Source organism: Triplophysa dalaica, chromosome 24 (assembly GCF_015846415.1).
Source record: "Triplophysa dalaica isolate WHDGS20190420 chromosome 24, ASM1584641v1, whole genome shotgun sequence".
Taxonomy (NCBI): domain Eukaryota; kingdom Metazoa; phylum Chordata; class Actinopteri; order Cypriniformes; family Nemacheilidae; genus Triplophysa; species Triplophysa dalaica.
Genome location: NC_079565.1, coordinates 6548195 through 6571665, shown reverse-complemented (window position 1 = coordinate 6571665; position 23471 = coordinate 6548195). Strand labels below are relative to the sequence as shown.

Genomic DNA, 23471 nt, shown 5'->3' with positions numbered 1-23471 from the left:
GGCCTAAATACACCTGCTTCCATCACTCATTGCTCTATCGTCAGGTTCCTTCCCTGCCTGGGTCAAACATGTCAGCAGCAGTCACCGGGCACACAAGCAGGAGATCCACAGCACATAAACAGCATCGTTGTAGCCAACTGTGTATCAGCTGTACATAGGACTGGATTTTTATTTTAGTTGTTGGATTCAACCGAGTTTCCTGAGGTTGAAATGGGGCCTAGGGCAGAATCAGAGAGAAGAGAGGGGGAAAACAGCAGAGATAAGGTAAGATGATGAAAAGGCCGGTCAAAGACGGGAGAAGACTGAAAAACTCTGACTCACAAATGTAATGCAGTGGTGTCAAAATGAGGTTGCATGCATCCTTTAACTTGTGATGTAATTCAGAAAATTGTGCTTGAGGCCGAAGACAACAAATGTTTTTTTAGGAATAAAGTTGAAATAAAGTTATTTTCTACACAGTGGCTCCAAAATTTGTGGACACTTATCACAGATTCAAGTGCTGTACAGCATGTTTTTTTAATAGTGTGTATAAAATGTCTCTACTATCCAAGACATCCAACAGAAATAGGTTCCCTAAGGTGACACCGCGGTGCTCTGTAAACAGCACAAAAGACTCAGCAGAAAACTAGCCAAAAAGAAATGTTATATGTCTGTTAGTCATTTTGGGCATTCGGGTTTGCTCACATAGCTTGTTGACACATCTTTGGATGGTAAAGTTTTAAAGAGAGGATGTCTGGTTGGGGTTTGATAAATGGCAGAAGTTTAAGCCACACATCATATTTGTATTTATGAATAAATGGCATCAAGTGGTATTGTATACAGTGTCGAGCTAAACATTTCACAAAATCAATTTGATAGGTTACACATGTTTTGTAATTTAGTTATAGACAATACATGTTTTTAATCTAAAGGCCATATTCTATTTGGCAAAACAAGGTAGTCACCTGTTTAGTATTTTTATAGCTTGAGGTTCCTTCACCCAAGCAACTAGAAAACATTGAGCCAAAGGTCTCTTGAGTTTAATCCTCTGTTGTTCATAACCCCATAAGACCTTTAACACCTTTACTGTAGATCCATACAAGGGTGCTGCTAGCTTTTGTATTTTTTTATGTTATAATGTATTTTTTGGTTGTAAAAATTTGACTTAATACATGCTGTTTATCAAAATGTCTTCAAATGAGGTGAACAAATAAGGGGTTTCGCATTAGTTGCATCTAGTGTATTTGTTAGGTTCAAGTTTGATGCTGATACGCTGTAAAATAAATCCTGTAAAATTGAAATTTTCAGTTTTTCCCATTTCCTTGTAAATGTTTCTGTTATTGTACAATTTCTGTAATTGGACTGTAAAAATATAATAAAAAATATACTCTAAAAATCTGTAAAGATACTTCTAGGTGCCAGAAATACTGTAAAAGTACATATTTTTCCTATTTTTCTTTTAATTTTGCGGGGGGGGTTTCTTTAAAAAAATAACAGTACAATTCTGTAAAATTACGTTTTGTACATCAATAGATCTTTTTTTTTTTCATGGTAAAAAATGTTATATCAACTGATGTAAAATGCTAAGTGCAGGTTTTTTGTTAAATGCAGTTAAGCTATAGTTTGTGTATGTGTTTTGTCTCAAATTCCTTTAACAAAAGCAAAGCTTGTCTAGTTTAATTGATTTTAATTATACATAGCTGGTAGCTTCCCAATCGCTGTTTAAAAGCGTGGTGTTACGTTGGCACAAAACGGGGGCATCTGTGCTCAAAGACTCAGCACATTCAAAGTCTAGGTCAAAGCCAAAACGAAATCCAAAGCAAAGCTTCACAGATTAATTAGGCATCAGCTATACTTGAACTCCAAACATGAATAGATGTTGAATGTTTTCATTGTCAACATGTTCCATCCGGTGTGTGTGTGTGTGTGTGTGTGTGTGTGTGCACGTGCGTGTGTATTCATGCAAGTGTGTGTAATAAGGATTAGCCCATGTGAGGTCTGGCCCAGACGGCTGACCTTGATAGATAATGTTTCTCAGGTTGCTTGTGCTGGCGTGAATGGGAGGGCATTGTCTCTTTGCCCACTCAGTGAACTATTAAAATGAAGATCTGGATATCAGTCATCAGTTAGCGGCACAATTATTATTTGTCATATTATTTGTTGTGTTGGGAATTACAGTTGCAGAGTGCAGTCAGATATTTGTGCTTTGCATATGAATGGCACATCAAATCTACTTTTTTAAATCATTACTTGATGATTCCTTACATTTCCAGCCAAAGATTGTTTTGCAAAATTGCCTATAAGAAATTGCACAACTTTTGAGAACACAATATTTAAGTGCATTTGTAGTTTTATTTGGACGCACACAAATTGTGATGTGCAATACAAATACCTGGTAAATCTGATCTTTACTTTATCTGTTGGCTTCCTAAACCTACCACGTGTTTAATCCATACAGGCTCTACACCTGCTATTGGATGACCATGTCCTGAGCGATTTATATTGCTTTCTTAAACTCTCCATATGCTAAATTTGCTTATCTGCCATCTACATCATGACCAATCAAAATCATCAAATATTGTACTGTTAACTTTGGTTAACACCATGATCTACGTAAACAACTGTATTAGCATTAACTAACATTAACAAAGATGAATAAATACAGAAAAAAGACATCGCTTGTGACGTAGTTAGCTCATGTTAGCTAATGCGAATAGAGTTTTACAATACAATCCCTGTGAAATTCTTTCAATTTTTTTAGCTTTGTTCACATAAAGCTGTTAATGTGAGTATTGTATACAGCTAATACGGTATGTATTTTTTTTTGTTGAATATCCTCACTGTCCTATTAAACCTCAGATGTCTAGATTAGCTGTTTTTTTAATAAATTGAGAAATTCAGTACTTTTTAAAGATTAAATACTGTATCGTCAAAGTTGACAAGAAGGTTTTAATACTTTTTACTGGTTAAATATTTGCAAAACTCATGACAAACATAAAGGAGGACTAATACTAATGATTTATGGCAAAAATCTGAAATCTCAAAATATGAAGGTATACGGTTTCAGAATGACAGCAGAGATTTTGATGTGCAATACGGATGGAATTCTGTGATAGTACACGACAGCACATCGACTTCAGGCCTAGCCCTGGTTTAAACTATAATCCCTGTCCTGGAAACCACCCCATCAACTTGGTAAACACATTCCCGTTTTTAACCGATGGCAGATGCACTGATCCAACGTGTCCTCTCTCTAGTGGCGCTGAGAGATTTGGGTACACAAATTAGACCCCACAGCTTCCAAGGAAGCTAAGGTCGGAAATATTATCCACTATGGAGGCAAATGTCTGAGATGTCACTATGAAGAACGAGGCTTGTTTTCCCACTCTCCATACCTGTCTAAGTGTAAGCATGCCGGGGGATGAGATTTCTCTGGGGAATACGAGCGACGGAGGAGAGGAAATATCTCCAGCTCTGTCTCTAGGATACTGCTCCAGGGAGGGAGGAGTAAGCAGAAGCCCTAAATGAAACTGGTTTGGCTGCCTCTTAGTGGAGCTTCGCTGTCAGGGATCACTCCTCCGATCTCCCATGATGCTTCCCATGGAGGAAGAGGAAGAAGATGCTGAGAGCCCCTACAGCTCAGCCTCCGGCTCAGGATGGCTCCCTTGTGGGGACTTCTCTGCACGTCACCCAGTGTGCGCATATTCCCACCCATTTATGAGAGACTGCATCACCATCTCCTAAAGAGTTGGTGTGGGGATGGCACAGGATATGGTCTCTTAAATTCAGAGAGTTTATGATAATCAATTGCACAGCTGAATGCAAGATGATGTTTTAAGAAGTTCCATCAAGTCTGGATCCAGGAGGTCACTGAAGACCAGAGAGTCGTTTCAATCTGACATCTACCAGAGTTTCTTTATCTGAAGGTGGATATGACACTACCATGGGCGGAGAAGGGACCACACCATCCTGCTGTAGCTTTGAGATCCTCCAGAACTGCTGGGGCACCGGACAGAATCAGAGGAACAGGAGAGTTCAACCTGAGGTAAAGACTTGTGAAGTTCTATCAAATATAAGGTCTCCTAACAAAATCGATTTCTTGTATTAGTGCTAAAGAATGATAAATAAATGTATTTTTGATTTAAAGGAACACTTTTCTCTGTATTTTAATTTGTCGTAGTATGAATGTTGTATACATGTAATGTTTTTTTATTTACAAGTGCATATTTACTGTTGCGGATCACAGACGAAAAACTTGCAGCTGATTACATTCAAAGTAACTTAATTAATAATGTTATTTATTAGGAATGAACAAAATATAAAAATAAAACTTGGTACATAGTGGGCTCAGTATTGCCAGTAACGCGTTACTCTAATCTGACCACATTTTTCAGAAACGAGTGATCTAACGCGTTTAAGTAATCGAATGTCAGGAGATACATTTTTGACATTACTGTTAAAAATACACTTCCAATAAAGTGAGTGTTTGCAAAACTGACTGTCATTTTTATGTTGAGGCAGCTGCTGAATGTAACTGATAAAGTAACGTGTAATCTAACTAAATTACTTTTAAAATCCAGTAATCTGTACAGTAACTAAGTTACTTTTTAGAGTAATTATCAGTAATCAGATTACTTTTTCAAAGTAACTGTGGCAACACTGGAGTGGCATAAATAAATGTTTTGTGCGCTCATATGTTTTGAGTGAAACAAAGTTATCTTTACTATTTTTGTGCCAGCCGACAACGTCATATTCTTCTAAATCTTTGTGCTGATACTGGAAATCATATACCGAATATTAATTCAAATGAGGCTGATGATTAAAATAACCACGTATGAATCATGCAGGGCTGAATAGGTAAATGGTGTTTACATCATACATTTCCATGACCGCTTTCATCCAGTCTGTTGTTTTCAAAATACAAAGTCTTGAATGGGATGGATATGAGAAGCTGGCTGGCTCACTGGGATTGGGCTGGCAAAGAGAGGCGTCACCAGTGAGCCCTCTCTGAGCTTCATTGTGCTGAAGGAGCACTCCATCAAGAACAGTTCATCCCTAGGGCTCACCATGATTACTGGAGCACCTCAGTGTTATGCAACAAAACCACTAATACTAATCAGCCCCCCCCACCCACCCACCCACCGCCAACCACAGCAGAGCGAATGTTTTTGTTTTTCAACACTTTCTCTCTATCTTTGCTTCAGCAAGCAGTCTGGTTTCCTCTCACAAGGGAGTAATTACTTACAGTGGAAGAGCTTTTCTGAGACTGAGTTATGTTAAGTTGTTGCAAGTGCACAGTTACAGTTGAAGATTTAAAGGGATAGTTCACCCAAAAATGCATCCTCTTGTCATTTCTAACCTATGACTTTCTATTTTCTATAGAACACAAAAGAAGATATTTTGAAGAATGTCGGTAACCACACCACGTTCCCAACATAATTTCAAATGTTTTTTGTGTTCTGCAGAAGAAAGAAAGTCATACAGGTTTGAAATGACAAGAGAGTGAGTACAGTATATCATAACAGATTTCTTGGTGGCGAACTGTCCCTTTAAAGCCATGGTTACAGCATTAAAAATGGCGTGCAATGAAGAAGCAAACCTTTGTTTTCCTCTCAAATGTTAATTTGGTATTTAAATCAAAGTGTTTAAAAGGAAGGTTAACTCAAAAATAAAACTTGAATATTTGAAGAGACACAATTTTCTTTTTATGAAGTATTTCTTTAAATATTAATTCACTGAATGGACTGTACGACATGAGCGCTGCATTATTTTTCTGTAAAGATGCTTGGAAACAATGCATGATGTTAAAGCGGTATGTAAATAAAACCGACATAATTTGATAATGAATCCATGTTAATTTTATTTTATTTTAATTTCAATTTAATTGAAGCTTTTTTATTTAACATTGCAATATAATGAATCCATGTTCATTTTATTTCAATTTCAATTTTAATTTATTTTAATTTATTTATTTAATATTGCAATATAAGTTTACATTATTTTTCAATGTGTAGTTATTTTTTTTTAAATTAATTTTATTTATAATCATTTTTTAGTTAGCTATAGTTGACTACCTTTTAGACATTTTAGTGTACACATGCTTTATTTCAATCTACTATGAGTTATGTTTTCATCCATTTAGTATGCATGCGTGTATATTTTTCCCGGTTCACTTTAAACACCCATCTTTTATTTGCCATCTCTTAACATATATTTTCTAAACTACGCTCACTATCTGTCTTCATCCTATAAACACAGGCTCCCTGAGTCTGACATTTGAGGAAAGGTGGTTCGATGTTAGGTGTGTGTCACGTTGTATCAAATACAGTGTACAGCTTCCACCTTTGTCACTGTCCTGAATAGGTGTTAAACAAATTTAAGTGTAAACTTCTTGGCGTATATTTGCCACCTAGAGGGGCCTTAAATAATAATTTCATATAATGATTTTAACTGTACCTCATCCAGAAATGCCAAAGTACATTTTAGTTAGACTGTTTTGTTAAACTAGAAGAATATTTTGTATATGACCATTTCTTCTGTGGAACACAAAAGAAGATATTTTGAGAAATGTCGCAGTGGTTTTGTATCCATACAGTGGAAGCCAATGGGGGCCGATGTTGTTTAGTTCCTTAAAATATCTTTGTTTGTGCACTGCTGAAAAAAGAAAGGTTGGAATGACATCATTGACGTTTCATTTGTGGCTGAACTACCCTTTCTCGTGCATTCAATGCAACACAAATAAATGTTATGCAATAAAACAAATGAAAGAAATATCCATTGGACCAAGGTGAGAACAAGCAAATACTTTCCTTTTTGGCCTAAGGCAGTATATCTTTCAAAAGTGTGTTACAGACTACCGGCTTGAAATATAATTCAACACAAATATTAGCCAAACTAAAACCAAGTCCAAGTGGACATTTTTTATTCATCAGTTTGTCTAGTCATATTTGATCATCCACTCCAACTCAAGATCACAAATCAAAGCACCCTTATTCACACAGTATATAGAGTGAAGAAGGGGCAGTTTACACTTGTCCACTGACATTTTGAAACACACAGTAGGCTACTTTAAGAATGATGTACTGATAGGCGTTATTTATTAGCGTCCCATCGTCCTTTGACAGATGGAAACTTAAAGAGTGCACAGTAAACGGATAGTGAGGAAGGCGGTGCCGCTGCATACTCAAAGCCCAGTCGATTGCACACTATGAAAAACGTATGAATGCGAGTCGCTTGTGTTATTAAAGTCCGCGTATTGTGCCATTACAGCCTAGGAGTTTCACGGCTTGGCAAACAAACGTACAGTGCTAGGATAGCAATAGGGGTTCGGTGTAAACCCACGTAAACAAATCTATATCCGACTGGAAAACCTGAACAGGTGGCACATCTCGGGACGTCAGGGCGAGCAGACGGACAGCTTCCGTTAATCTCTTGCTGACGAAAGCTCTTCAGCATCTCCTCCTCATCGGGAGACACTGCGATTCGGGAAGTTCAACCAGCTTTTCCAGGGCTGTTTTAAGGGATTGCTGGGAACGTTGAAATTGGATTTATTGGAGAGGTTTTTCTTATGCGTTATGACTTGGATGTGTTGAATATCCGCGTGTCAAAAAAGCGACATGTTTCCTGAAATCAATAACAAGGTATGTGTGAAGAATAACAAGTCTTAACATATTTTTATAGTAGTTTTCTTATTATATTATATATTATTTTAGTGTTTTAGTTATTTAGTTATTTAATTCACTAACGTGCGATATCTTATAACTCATGAAATCTAGAATCTAACCCATAAAAATGACTCTAAGGGATCTAGTCAAAGGTCATTGAGATGAAATCATATTACGTTTTAAAAACGTCGATATGACGTTTGTGCATTGGATTTTTAGGTTACCTGACAAAATAGCCTACTTGAATACTACAACACTTGTGTTGCTGTGGTTAATACTTTAAAATTGTTCAAGTTTTCTTAACTCAACATGTAACAGAACTATGACAATATTCTTTGCCTTTGCCATTGTAACATTGCTAGTATTAAATCATAGAAACGAGTGATATTCAAAGTTCAAACCGTGTAATATTTATTTATTTACCTATTGACAGATGACAGTTTGTCCTGTCTATAAGATACGTTATAGTGTTTGTGGAAACCATTAAATGTGACAGCATCATGTGCTAGTGAGGGTGTCTATCTCAGTGTGCTCCCTTGTGTTCTTCATTTTATGTTGTTCATGATATAAATTGGCTCACAATCTGTCCTTACATTATAAATCAATCAGTAAGATTTGTCCCACTGAAATGAAATCGCATATGTTTTGACAAAGATTAATGTTATATAGATCCGTTGACCCCCTGGCTGTAACATGCGTATATTTGGTCTGAACATGTGGTGGTTAGGTTGCTTAAAACACCTCAAGCCAGTGTCTAAGTATGAACCGCATAAGGTGGATGTCAGCAACTATGAAAGGCACTGGGTGTTACAAACACATACTGTACGATGTAATTATGTTCTTTTTTATTAGGGTGCTTTGGGGTCTTCTTGTGATCAAAGTCATTCTTGATTGAAAGTTCTTCTTTTGTTTGACTAATATGTGTATGTAATACCAATATAGTCAAAAATCCATTGGTTATCGGATAAAACATTAGCCTGGATCAGACATTTGGTCAGAACATGAGACTTCTCTAAAAATAATAACATTTTTAAACTAATTAGTTTAATAAAAAATAAAAAAAAATAGTGTTGCTAAAGTTACAACCCACAGTGATGGTTACAGTATGAATGCAGGTTGCTATGTACGACAAGTTGCATCTAGTGTTTTATTGTTGAAAAAACGAAATCCAACCTTCTCAAATCAGACTAAAGAAAGTTTAGGTTGGTTTGTTCGCAAGTAAGAAAATAAGTCACATCCGTGCATTGCACGCTGACCCACATTGTAACACAAAACCTTGGTTGTGCACATAGAAACTCCAAGGTGTTAATATTTGAATGAGTCTTTTAAATCCCGGGATCATGTTGCACGGCACCGCCCACAGCCTAAGTGCAACAAGTTTTTACTGCTTGTTTTCTAAATGCATCCATTTGTTGCTGCCACATTTGTTACCGTGCCCTCTTGAATCCCTTTGTAAGCCCACATTGCACACCCAGCATGTGAATGAATGCAGATAAGACTCAACACATCTGCTTAGATAAACCCACCAATGTGGCGACATGCAACTTGGGTAAAACCCATCATACGTTTTAGATTGTGTTAATAATCACATAGAGATTAATGTTAAGAGATTCGGACAATCCCAAAGGTGTTTACTGTGTGTGTGACATAATCCAAATGTCTCCATTCTAACAACTTGGCCAATTTGCTTGACTTCTGCTGTTGGTACCCGTCCTCTTTATATCCTGCCCCCTTCAAGTTTAGTGATTGCCCTTCTGGGCTGGAGGTTTTTGTGTGTCCCTATGCTGTCTGTCACCACTTTTGCGCCCCCATAAAATGGATGTGGTCCTTCATTCCAAATGTGTCTGCGATTATGACTGATTGTAGTCATTGCAGACCCTCCGATACCCTTGATCGCTCAGCTTCGGTAGTCAAGAGAAACATTAATCAGGAGATGATTGGCGTGACGAATGGAAATGTATGGGACCGGTACATCCAATACATCAAGCACGTCTGGTTTTACCATGAACTCAAGCTACATTCTCATTACTGAAGAGGCGGAACGCCTCCACATGTTCTTAACATGCGTTTTGAAAGCAATCTATAGAAAAACAGGTCTCTGTGAATATAAGTTAATAAGAAGAGCAACCTTGGTGCATGAGTCATTGGATGTGTTGAATAACACAATGCGTGTTTCTAAGGAGATACCATTCCCTGAGTTATATACAGTACAGTAGACTGCATCCCACTCATGGAGTTGCCTTCAGAAGATGACTGATGATGGGGGTTGTGTGAGTGTGTTGCCCACTCGCCACTCTCATGACGTCTTTCCTCCCCTTTTCTTTCACAGTCAGCCAGACCCGAGGCTTTTCCTCACCCTCACAGGTCTCAGGCAGAGAATGCAAAAAAAGCGCCCAACCGTTCCGACTCACAGGTGAGCTGTTGTTCAGAGAGTCTGGAATTTAAGCAGTTGATCTTCTGAATTGAGAAGAAAATGTGTACCTTCATTATGATTTGTAAAGCATCTTGAATCTATATGGTAAGAGCTTTGTTCGGGAGTGAATGTTGGGATTGCAACATTTGGTGGAACGGTGTGGTTTTTCATCCGAATTGATATGTATATATGAGTGAAATGGCTTTTGCAATATGTAAAAAATAAAGTGTGGGTCTTGGTTTAGTCTATCAGGAATTTATTGGATCGTTGGACATTGGAAGTCTGGCCATTGGACCAACAGTATACTGTCCCACCCCCAGACTTGTACTACATACATCGTGCAAAGAATAGATGGGCACATGACTAAATAAATAAATTCCAAAGACATCCGTATACATATGGCTGTAATGGCAGGATGTATTTAAAGACTTAAATTCACTGCTTTCTTATTAAAGAACCACTCATAATACAAACTGAATCAGTCAACCTCACTAACCAACTAGTTGACTTCCATTATGACCCCTCCCTAAAACAGACTGACTTACTCTTGTGGCTCATTCCTAAAAAACAATTTATAGTTTTGAATCAATGAGTTGCTTTGCTAATCAATTCATTGAAACGAACCGATATAGTTCAACATTCAATAGCTTTGGGAATGTATCCTAATTTAATTTAATTGATATTTATGCATAAATAGATATTTTCTTTCATCACCGATCTATAAAGGATAATGGGCCCTCTGTGCACTTAAAAAAATAAGAGTTTGTGTGAATAATTTAATGCTAATTGTGAGATACTGTAACAATTACTGTATCGTCATTACATAAAAACATATTTTTTTACCCATCCCAGTTGTATATGTCCTTAAAGTGCTCTATTTTCACTCACTTATTTTGTTCTTTATATCCAAATAAAAAAAATGTTTCAGTACTTTTTGAGATAAATTAACCCTTACGTGTCCTAAACTGTGCTTTTTTGAGACACTTATTTTTAGTATATTATATATAAGTATTCATAAGCTTATAAAAAGTATTTAATCTCAAAGACGCAATTTTGCACAGAGTCCCCTTGACCTGGTTTTAACGCACCTGAAACGTTTAAGGTGCATCTTGTTTACAGGGAGCATGTACTGTATTCACGTATTCCTCCCCAGGTGCCCGTACTCTATATTTAGCTTCTGTTTCTATGCGTCATGATCGTGTTGGCAGATACTGCAGTAGCCCCGGTATATGAGATTGGATATCGCATCTATCTATAGACCCACTTGCTCTTTATTTTCATCCAAAAAGTTTGTCGAGCACTGGCTTTGAACCATAAGATGGGGAAAACCGGGGAGCTACAAATGAGCACCCTTGTGCAGTGCCCTACATTTGCGTCAGAGCGAGGATTTTTTTTTCATTCACGCAACATCTTTGTGATTATTGCTTGACGCACTTTTGTATGTTTTGTGTATTTGTCATGTTTTCACACATATATAATAAAATAAAACATAAATAAAATGTATATATTAAACATTAAAAAAAATCTTTATTAAATTATTTTAATAAATAGGTTTGTTTCTCTAATACTTTATATACAATGCAACCTCATAAAATACGAAAAATAATCTTGCCGTACCTCGACCTGACTGTTCAAACAGCCAGCTTGAGCAGTAAACAACTTCTGGGCCTATAGTGGTTTATAGCATTTGCATATGTACTGGATCATTTTTTAAGACGTCTAAAACCCAGATTTAGACAGCGTGTTGATTTCTCTGATGGAGGTGGATAATGAAAGACTACCAGATCTCTGCTTTTGTCCCACCTTGGCGTTGAAATTCCATCCTCTTTCCAGGGGGTCCAGTTCACCGAGGACATTGGCCACTCAGCCGGTGTGCTCACGTATCTTCCTGTTCACCCGTCAGCCCTTGTTACTGATTTGTAGAGTTTTTCATGTTGCACAGTACCCACAGCGCTGTATCTTTTGTTTTGTAGAAGTGCGGGACAGGGGTTGGCACGTTGCCACAACTGGAGGCTCCGGTCAAGCAAGTTTTGTTGACCAATGGGAAGCTTCTGCATTCAAATGGAACCTTACCCAGCATTGTCAAGCAGCTGGTGCAAAGCACCCAAGGGAATCAGGTGGGTTAATGTTCAAGTTTGAAGCTGCCTCTGTTTTACGACATCATAACCCTCTTAGCAATCACATTAACAAATTCAAGCCATAGATATGTAAGGATGGGGCGCTGAAACGACCGTTGCCGTCTCATCTCTGCTTCTGCAACATGAGCATGCGCTGCTCACACGTCGAGTGAGGCATCTGTGTGTATTTGCATATTCATGAATCTGCATATACTAAGTTAAGGTTGTCACATTTAAGTTATTTTAAGGCATAAAGAAATGATGAAAACTTTTACATATGCTATTTTAATGCGTATAGATACGTTTTAAGTGATGAAACTATCGAATGCAGGGGGACTTTAAAAATGTCCTTTTGTGTTCCATGGAAAAACCAATGAATCATGTTTTATTTTTCTTCACATTCACTTTCTCCGCACTGTTTTGTACCATAGGAGGAAAGACCGAGACCACAGTTTCCCAATCGATTTGGTTCGTCTGTGGAAAACCTTTCCGAATCCTTAACCAGGAGTATCATCAATAAGTTTGAAAAGATCAGGACGTATGAGGGACAGAGGCTTCCCATGTCTCCAACAAGTATGCCATGCTCAGGCGAATTATGTTTCATAAATTCATAAGTGAAAAATTTGAGGTTGCTGAACATTGTCCTACTCATCCAACTTAACATTACATTATCATTTTTACAGTCTGTTAAACTGTTTAACTTAAAGGTGCCTGTTGTCCTTTTTCTTTATAATAGCTGCAATGAAACACTTCCAGAACCAGATGACAGAATATGAGAGGGATGAAATTATGGAGTACTCTGAGATCTGGTATCTGGGCTTGGACACGAAGAAAATTGAAGGCTCCAAGGGATCCACACTGAATTCAGGCTATGATGATGAGCACGGCAGCTACATGAAGGTTTGGTCCATCATGACATCCATTTATCAGGGTGGGGTTGTTTTAATGTCACTTGGTAATGTTATTGCAGTGGCTCTCAAAAATTTTTTTTTGGAAGGCCCCCTTTGTGTAAAGCACATTTTTTCGCGTCCCCCCCAAAATAAAGATTTATAATCTTAAACTTAAAAAAACATATTTTACAAACATAGGTATGTGGTCTTATTTTTCTGATGTTTGATTGCATAAAATATATGATAAATTTCTATCATTCATAAAATAACACAAAATTTGTGGCCCCCCTCGATCCAACTAGTTTGAGAACCACTGTGTTACGGGGTTTCCCAGACTGGAAAATGAATATAATCTTACAGGTTGGGTCATTGAATAAAGTCGTTCCTTAGTGAATCAGTCTGAATCATAGTGATACTTAAAAATCAGCATCAATCCGTATTTCAGCTGAAATCATTAACAAGCCTTCCTGTAGGTCAATGGTAATACAAGATTGTGGGTTTGATCCCAGGGGGTTGCACATACCTATGTTTAAATGTACAGGAGAATGTAATGTAAGTTGTTTTGGATAAAAGCATCTGCCAAATGCGTAAATGCGTAAATGAAATTAAAAAATTTGTATAAAAAAATCATAGATATTTGGAGTTGCTACAGTGGTGGTAATACGTTTAAATACACCTTGCAGAATTTAGAAAATGTTGACAATTATTAATAGTAAGGTTTATGTAAACTTTTACACTGGGTTATTTTGTAAAAAATATTATGTGTAATGGACTATATGTAAGGGGAGTATAACATTAAAAGCAAAACCTTAATTTTCAGATTTCCTTATTTTTCCTAAATCTTAAAGGGATACTCCACCCCAAAATGACAATTCTGACAATTCTGTAACTCCTCTGCCCAAGTTGTTCCAAAACTTTCTTTGTTCTGTTGAACACAAAGAAAGATATTTGGAAAAATGTTAACAACTGACATTTCTGGGACATCATTGACCACCATAGTAGAAAATAAAATTTAGTTAAACTGTTTGCTTTACGAAATTCTACAAAATATCAAATTTTGTGTTCAACATAACAATTTTTTTCCAATATTCAATGATGTCCGAGAAATGTCTTCTTCCAGATATCTTTCTTTGTGTTCTTTAGAACAAAGAAATTTGTAATGGTTTGGAACAACATAAGTGTGAGTAAATAATGACAGAAATTTCATTTTTGTTATCGCTTTAACTTTCCAGAATCCGCAAGGTGTACCAAAACTTATGACCACCAATGTATATCATGATATTAGTAATATTTTTAACTATTGTTTAAATTCTGTAATATTGGCTGTGCTAAATAGACACTTTCTGAATAAATATACTGTAGTTTCACCAACTTCTGATAAACAGCGTACTAAGTAACATACTAACCTCACTTTTACCTCTGTGATAAATGATAAAATTAAATTACAACACGAGATTTCCCCGTCTGATGAAAGACTCATGTGCTCTGTCCCAACACATCTTGGTTAATGTCCCCGTTCAGAATAAAATTCCTCATGATTGCTGGCCATTTTCTGCATATTTTGGACACAGTGCCCTCAACGCTCAGTTTTAAGAATCATGCAGCCAACAAGCGTGTGCATAAAACGTATATAATATAAGCGTAAGATGTCATTTGTGGGTAAACAAACCAAAAATGCGACCGATTCATAGTGTTCATAGTGAAAATAAAATGAGGACTATTTTTGCATCTTAACGTTACTGTTGTGATGTTTCGCTAAGTAACAGGAAGTCTGCCACTAGAAAGGGGCTGTAAATAATTATGCTGATCTGTTTGTCAGATGACTCTCTCTAAATACTCTGCGCAGGTCCTGCATGACCATATAGGCTACCGTTATGAAGTCCTGGAGGTGATTGGGAAAGGATCTTTTGGTCAAGTCTTGAAATGTTTGGATCACAAGACGAACGAGATGGTAGCCCTCAAGATCATTCGAAATAAGAAGAGGTAAACGCACACAGTAATCCATCTCTTCATTCTTCATGAATGCAATGAGCCATTGTTGTATTTTAGTGTCAGAAGGTCATCAAAAGGTCTTTGATTCGTAGACCAACTGGGTCATACGTAACACTGGATTTGAGACACTAGATGGTGTTAAAAAGCATTGTGTGTTTCATGTCTGGGCAGAACCGATCTCATACCCTTCCACAGTCGTCACACCTGCTCTAATCGATGCATTAACCACAAGCCATCAAAAGGGAAGCTCGGTGTGTAATGGCTCATCCAATCAGATATTTCGTTTGATAATGCTAGCGGCACATAAATGACACAAATCAACTTATTATTCATACAAAGTATTAAATCAATTTTGAAAATTAACTCAATATTTTGTAAATACATTATTTTGCTGCTGTCTTTCAGGTTCCACCATCAGGCCCTTGTTGAGTTGAAGATCCTTGATGCGGTACGGAGAAGAGACAGAGATTACTGCCACAACGTCATTCACATGAAGGAGTACTTTTACTTTAGAAACCACCTGTGCATCTCCTTCGAGCTGCTCGGGTGGGTGGAAAATACATTAGCTGGGTTTAATTTTGTCATTTGTAACCTGTCTGGTAACCCATGTTAAATACAGGGCTCACTAGAAGCATTTAAATAGAATATTTAACTACTACACTTTATTATAGACAGCTATTTCAAGACAACACGAAATGGCATTCGTTGCAGTATATGCATAAAAAAATGACAGATGGGATTTAGATAATCGGAAAGGTGGGAGTGGTCATATGTGGTTGGAGGGGAGTGGCTAAAAAAAGAAGAGATATTTGTCCTATAAGGAAAAGTGTTTGAGTTAGAGTTAGTCATTACATTTTGCTCTAAGATTGCTATGACACCCATCTAACGCTTGGATTCGAATGAAAACCAACATTGAATTTTGAACAATACTGCCATTTGCACCTAAAAGGGACAATTTGGATTTGATGTTGATATTATGATCTGTAAACTTCGGCAGATCAGAACGCAATGTGTGTTAGTGAACATTTACAACTAAAGTTCCAGTGAAACAAAAAAAGGAAATGCCTCTTTTTCATGAAATATTACAGCATTTATTCTATATAGTTTATCAATGTGAGTCATTCTCTTCAAAAATCGAGTGCCCTCATAATTTTCAGTAAAAATCTCAAAATGCACTTCCGTCCTGCAAAGCGTATGTAATAGTCGTGCATAGGACCCTATGCGTTATGGAAGCATATGTGGTGCAATATTCAAAATGGCAATGCAATATTCAAAATGGCAATGCAGTATTCAAAATGGCAATGCAATATATGTTGTGCAATATTCAAAATGGCAATGCAATATTCAAAATGGCAATGCAATATTCAAAATGGCAATGCAGTATTCAAAATGGCAATGCAATATTCAAAATGGCAATGCAATATTCAAAATGGCAATGCAGTATTCAAAATGGCAATGCAATATTCAAAATGGCAATGCAATATTCAAAATGGCAATGCAATATTCAAAATGGCAATGCAGTATTCAAAATGGCAATGCAATATTCAAAATGGCAATGCAATATTCAAAATGGCAATGCAATATTCAAAATGGCAATGTATTTCTGGTCCGTGTACTTTTGCGTCCATTCGTTTTTTTTTTTTTAACAACTATATAAAAAACAAAAAATGTGCTTTTCTTTATATTTGTTTTCAAGTTAATGGAGAGATTAACCACAAACAAAGTACATTTTCTTATTTAAAATTATTTTATAAATGAAAATCAAATTATTGGTATACAACTATTTTTTCAGTTTTACAAAAATGCAATTTTTTAAATAATTATTGTCTAACTTCTGGATATTTAATGTAATGTATATGCAATTTGTGTTAGTTGCACTACGGATAGCTCGGGATCATGGCTTCAAAAATCTAAATCTTCTAACAGTCCTCGCCGAACAACCTCGTCCAACACCAATTTGAGACAGATGCTCAGCAACGTCCTTGTGTGTGTGATGTTTTAAAATCATGTCTGTACGGTTCCAGAGACATGGTGCTTCGCATTCAATGGTGCGGGAAAAAATATTTCCGGGTCACTAATTTGGCCTCAGAAAACTAGTACAAGTCGCTTTTATTCGATATTAATTTGTGTATTTTATAAATGCAAAAAAGTATTTTTTACAAAATACAAAATACCTTACAAAAAAGTAAGGTGCAAAAAGTCATAAACAAAAATCTGAAAATAAGTCAATATACATTTTTTTTCGTAGAATGTTCTGAATACAGTTCTAATTCAAAATTTTGAATGTAACTTTTTTTGCTTAAAATACAACAACCGTTTATATTTTATTTTTATCGTCATGGTTAAAAAAAGAAAAACGAATGGACGCAAAAGTACACGGACCCATTTTGAATACTGCATTGCCATTTTGAATATTGCATTGCCATTTTGAATACTGCATTGCCATTTTGAATATTGCATTGCCATTTTGAATATTGCATTGCCATTTTGAATATTGCATTGCCATTTTGAATACTGCATTGCCATTTTGAATATTGCATTGCCATTTTGAATACTGCATTGCCATTTTGGATATTGCATTGCCATTTTGAATATTGCACAACATATATTGCATTGCCATTTTGAATACTGCATTGCCATTTTGAATATTGCATTGCCATTTTGAATATTGCATTGCCATTTTGAATATTGCACCACATATGCTTCCATAATGCGTACCCTACGCCGTAGCCTCTCCAAAAATGTAACAATGCGGCATCTCAACTCGGAACCTACGAGGACCGCAAGGGCTGGGATTGGTCTGTTTGAACCCCTCCCTCGGGTCAAAAAACTCGGCAATAGAGTCATGATCCAAACGCATTTCCAAACTAATTATCTAAGTAAAATATTTTTGCTTCTGTATAAAAAATCTTAAATCTGCAACAAAAGTGGCTGTTTACTTGGCGCTATCAATGCTAATGCTTCTCAAGCGAGCTGCTTCTTCTTCGGCTCTTGTCTTGGTTACACAAGCAACACGCGCGTGGACACTGATGCCTAGTGGCCATTGCCTTTTGACACGGACAACGACGCAGAAGTGTAATTAAAAACCGACAAGTAGAGGCTACCGCGTAGGTCCTACACACGACTATAACTTAAGCTTAATGACTATCCCTCTTAGACGACGTATGTTAGACGGCTTGGGCGGAGCTTCCATTAACTCCTCCCCTTGAGTCCGCTGCCAGTTCCATTTCAAAATGCAATGGCTGTTTTTATACATCCAAACAAATCGCAGAGAAAGACGAAAGCCACACCCACTATTTTTCTCATTCAAAATTCCATTTCACTCGGAAATGCGTCAAAATACAGAAGTAAAAACATCGGTTCACGTGGGCTTTTAAGTATTTGATCCTGGTGCAGTTACGCCAGCAGAAAAGACATTAAAGTGAAGTGAGAGTTCCTCACCGTATACCTTTAAGTGTGTAAAGTGATCAATTAAGTCACTTTGCAGGAAAAGCAGCTTCATCTCTGATGGCCTGACCTTTAGAAGGCATCAGATGTGTCCTTCAAGTCTTCTGTTACTGTCACACAATCCTTAACTTAAAACCTTGATTAGGCCCCTATCTCTTTCCCTACCCACTCATGGTGTGAAGTCTCCGATTACGTGAAGCTGTTCACAGCTGCTGTTTTAGTCTTAAGATAATCGTGAGGTCCATCTCAAAGGGCTCCTTATCATACTGCATTAGCAGTGACATTTTATTTTTATTGACTTGCTTAAAGACAGCATTTACTAATGGGGTCGCTGAGTGACTTTGTGTTCACTTTCGAGTGAGGGCTAGTGATAGAAACATGTGTGCTGCTGCCATCTAGAGGCATTCAGAGAAACAATGTTTTGCCTAAATTTACTTACTCATGTTATTGAATTGAATTTAAATTTATTTGACAACTGTACAAAATACATAGTATCCCATACACTTTACAAAAACTGTCAAGGATAAAAACACAATAAGGCCATTGGCTTCTTTCCATTGCGGCCCTCAATGTTAATATAAAGTTTATGGATGTGTACTGAACTGATGATCCAAAATATTATCTCCAAATCATTTACATATTCAACTCATTTTTCAATACAGAACAATAAAAACAAAAATACAAAATGTACAGTATGACATTCCTAATGCATTTTTTTTTACTAAATCTACATGTAGGTCCCAAAATGTTGGTGGTCCAAAATCGAATCTTTCATAAAAGTAATCCAATAGACTCCTGTAGTTTAATATTAAATAATACATAAAACATAATATTTAAAAGTGAAATTATTGGTGTGTGAAAAAAATATATACATTTATTAATATTTCAAACCTCGTTCGTGTGATATTCATGAGGGAAGGAAGGTATTTTAATCCCTGGAAATTATTTTAAAAGGATTTTGTTTAGCCATTATAAGGGTTATTTGATTATTTATTTATCTTTTTACACCCAATTGTATAAATGACGTCAGTTTTACACACTTATACCGAAAGCTTAACATTAAATGATCATTTTGTCTCCATACAGAGCGAACCTGTACGAGCTCATTAAAAAGAACAACTACCAGGGCTTCAGTCTAGGGTTGATTCGCCGCTTTGCCCACTCGCTGCTCAAGTGCCTGCAGATGCTCCACAAAGAGAAGATCATCCACTGTGACCTAAAACCGGTAAACATCATCACTTGTGTCAAAGGGTGAATCCCAGAAAGGGAATATTTATCCAACACCAGAGAAATTGTCAGTTGTGTTTCATTTAGGTTTCAACCAGTCTCATAAAATTGCTTGGGAAAAATACCAGTTGTGAAATATAAGACAATTGTTAATGTACATTAAGAGTATGGAACTCTAAAATGAATGGATGTATCGGTTAATTTGATGAGAAAGATTAAATCTTCAATAATATTGATTTTTAATTTCAAATTAAACAAATCTGAGCTCATTTTGTGATATTATTGATATCTCTTATGATACCTCTTGTAAAACTCAAACATAGACATTTCTGGGTCTTTTCTCTCACAAGAAATATCTCAAATGTGTTTGACTTAACCAAAAGTTTCCATTTGATCTTGATTTAATCTCATTAATGACTATGATATATAATTGAGATATCAAAGAGATTTTTTATGGGACCAACAACACACAACATGAAGTCTGGATTTCTTTATTTTCAGGAATTCATATTTTTGATTTGCAACCCAAAAAATTGTCATTATCGATATATCTGTTAACATAGATTTTTTTAAACAGGAAAACATACTCTTGGCCCAGAGGGGACAAGGAAACATCAAAGTGGTTGACTTTGGGTCAAGCTGCTACGAGCATCAGAGAGGTAAGAACCATACTGTCATTTAGTCCTATATTGTATATTTTTGTATAATTCAACTTGAACAATACAGTGGCACAGCTAAAACTACATCTACAGAGTTTTTATCTAATTCTATCCATCAACAGTGTACACCTACATTCAGAGTCGCTTCTACCGGTCACCAGAGGTGATTTTGGGACACCCGTACAGCATGGCGATAGATATGTGGAGCCTGGGCTGTATTCTGGCTGAGCTCTATACTGGCTATCCTCTCTTCCCGGGAGAGAGTGAGGTGGAGCAGATTGCTTGTATCATGGAGGTGAAAAGCTTCTGAGCACCTTTGACTTTCTCAAGATTTCAAAAAGAGCTAAATAAAACTGTATTTCTGATGTTGTAGATGATGGGCCTGCCTCCGAATGACTTTGTTCAAACAGCATCAAGAAGAAGGTTATTTTTTGGTAAGATGACTCAGCGCATGAGTTCTGAGTCGACGTACTGTATTTATTTGACATACTTGATCTTCTCACCATTAAATATCTCTAATCAGATTCAAAAGGAAACCCGAGGAACATCACAAACAGTAAAGGGAAAAAACGCAGACCCAACTCCAAAGATCTCGCCAGCGTTTTGAAAACCAACGACCCTTTGTTTCTGGACTTCATACAACGTTGTCTTGTGTGCGTATTTACGTTTAAAACATATAAAGGTTCCACCAAAAATTTGAAATTCTGTCATCATTTATTCACCTTCATCTCCTTTAAAACCTGTATATGACTCTTTCTTCTGTGGAAGACAAACAAAGATATTTAATGCCTCTGTCGTTTTGTATCCTTACAATGAAAGTCAACGGGGCCCAGTGTTGTTTGGTTAACAACATTCTTCAATATACCTTTTTGTGTTCTACAGAAGAAAGTCATAGAGTTATGTAAAGACATAAGTGCAATTAAATGATGAAAGAATCTTCATTTATTGGATGAAATGTCCCTTTAATATAACATGAACGTGTATTGTCAACATATACTTTTGGATCTTGTAGGTGGGATCCCACCAAACGCATGACTCCAGATGAAGGCATGCAGCACGAATGGATTCATGAGGGCCGTCTCAACAAACTTCATCCCAAACCACGAACTCTCCGGAAAGACATCGACAATAATTATGAGTTCACCTACCGCAAAGCATCTGTAAACAGGACAAGCAAGGGTCAGAATGTGTTTTAGTACTTTTATTATATTTATTAGCTTGTTATTTATCGAACATTGTTTTACTCATACGGTTTCCCTACTTTACATTTGAAAGACATTTAACACTTTCTCCATAAAAATAAAAAATTGGGTTTATTATATATTAGATTTTTTACACTACAGTATGTAATTGAATTTATATGGTTAAACCTTTTGATTTCATTTCCTTTTTCTTGTCTAACCATAGCTGACAAATCTACATCTGACGAAAAGCTCAAGAGGGTCAACGATAATTCAAGCAAAGGAGGCAAAACAGCATCAGAAGAACGTCTGCGTCCTGTAGGAGCATCGGCCGAAGAAGATAATGGCGATGACATGAGCAAAAGCGAGAGCAAAGAGAGCAAGACAGATTCCAGCGGGGAGCGATCCGTTCAGATCATCATCAAACCTCAAACAGGGTCAAGCACTGATTCAGAAGGACAAGATCCTCAGTTTCTACCGCCTATTGTATAACATGCAAAAGCAAACAACGACTGATGTTTTTATTGTGATATATTGAAAAGATTTTTACTTCAGCCACTTGGTCTGGACCTACCTATTGTGCGGCTCCGAGTCTGAAATTGTTGTAATGCAAAAAGGTCAAAAAGTAAAAAAAATGTGTTTTATTTTTTTAGCTGTTTCTTATTCTCTAACTCTCCCACTAATCATTTTGTGGGTTTGCTATGTCTAAAAAAGTGTAGAGAAGTAACTGTTTTGATCATTCAAACGATACTTTAAATTCTAAGTGAAGTGAACAATTTTAGTGGTTGTGCTATATTTGGAAACGATTGACTATTATGGGATTGTTTGTAACAATGTCAAATTTTTGCAGCGCGTCATGCCATGTGCATGTTTATTGGGTCTAGTGTGCTTTTTTATTTAGTTTTCCCAGCATTCTGAGCTTTCAGCAGTGTTTTAGTGGAGTTCAGGCAAACCTTGAGTACCAAAGCTGCTTTATTGTGTAATAATACTGCATGGGTACAGTGTTTGAATGTTTTGTTGACATTTGCCAGATTTGTTTTCTACGACATAGTCGATTGTGAGTACAATTATGACTGAGCCAAAGAGATTTCGCTTTTTATATTTTTGTGTTTGGTACACTTCTAAACGAAAAAATGGTGTGTTAATGATGGATTGAAAGCACACTAGGTCATCATAATCTGCACAAGAACTGCATGATTGTATTGATGATAATGAGAATGTACTGTATAGACAGCATGTTTTAGATGAAAGAAGCAGGGTCAAGAATAAGTTTCTTGTAAAATCGGTACTTAAAAGTTTTTCATTTTTGTAAACTAGTGCTGAACCATATGTTTGTTCAGTTTGGATTGTAATTGTTTATTTTCTGTATATAGTAATCTTAAGGTTAACACCATACACATCGTGTGGATGCCACCAGTCATGTAAACATTAGACAAGGTTTTACTTGTTCTTAAATTGTTTATCTGTTGTCATTGCAAAAGAGATTCTTAGTACCATTGGCTATCTCTATCCACTGAGTGTTTCTTAATCATTTTGTTTATGGAAAATTAGAAAAAAGCCTTTGAAGAGAGTCTTAGGTAGTGCCTTTCAGTATTAGAATAAAATAATCTTAACTGACTCGTGAAAAATGTCTATGTTTATGTATAGTAGCCTATAATGTCATACATAACATGACAATAAAGATGTAATACTATGCTGAATGTAAACTTTCTTTAACCTCAGAAACAGCCTGTTTTTGTCTTGTGTGTTTATGTTATTAAGTCAAGCTGAACACAAATCAAAAGGTTTATAATAATGTGTTCTGCAGCCAACATGAGATTGACCAAAATCACATGGATAAATTAAACTTTCAAGACATCGTTTTTTATTATTTCCATGTTCCAATAGTTTTCAATGATTTTA

General features: G+C 36.4%; 1 protein-coding gene across 4 annotated transcripts; it reads left to right on the top strand.

Moving 5' to 3' along the window:
* Positions 1-132: 132 nt before the first annotated feature.
* Positions 133-23244, top strand: dyrk4 (dual-specificity tyrosine-(Y)-phosphorylation regulated kinase 4). 4 transcript variants are annotated; one of them, XM_056739920.1, is made up of 14 exons: positions 7161-7619; positions 9973-10056; positions 12030-12173; positions 12605-12746; positions 12910-13073; positions 14910-15046; positions 15461-15601; positions 19589-19727; positions 20307-20388; positions 20511-20683; positions 20762-20822; positions 20912-21041; positions 21401-21567; positions 21796-23244. In XM_056739920.1, the coding sequence occupies exons 1-14, from the start codon at positions 7596-7598 to the stop codon at positions 22059-22061; spliced, it is 1854 nt and encodes a 617-aa protein (XP_056595898.1). In that variant the 5' UTR covers positions 7161-7595; the 3' UTR covers positions 22062-23244. The 4 variants fall into 4 exon arrangements, with proteins under 4 accessions (XP_056595900.1, XP_056595899.1, XP_056595898.1 ...); XM_056739922.1 differs by lacking the exons at positions 7161-7619; positions 9973-10056 and adding an exon at positions 133-264; XM_056739921.1 differs by lacking the exons at positions 7161-7619; positions 9973-10056 and adding an exon at positions 3807-4024.
* The last annotated feature ends 227 nt before the right edge of the window (positions 23245-23471 follow it).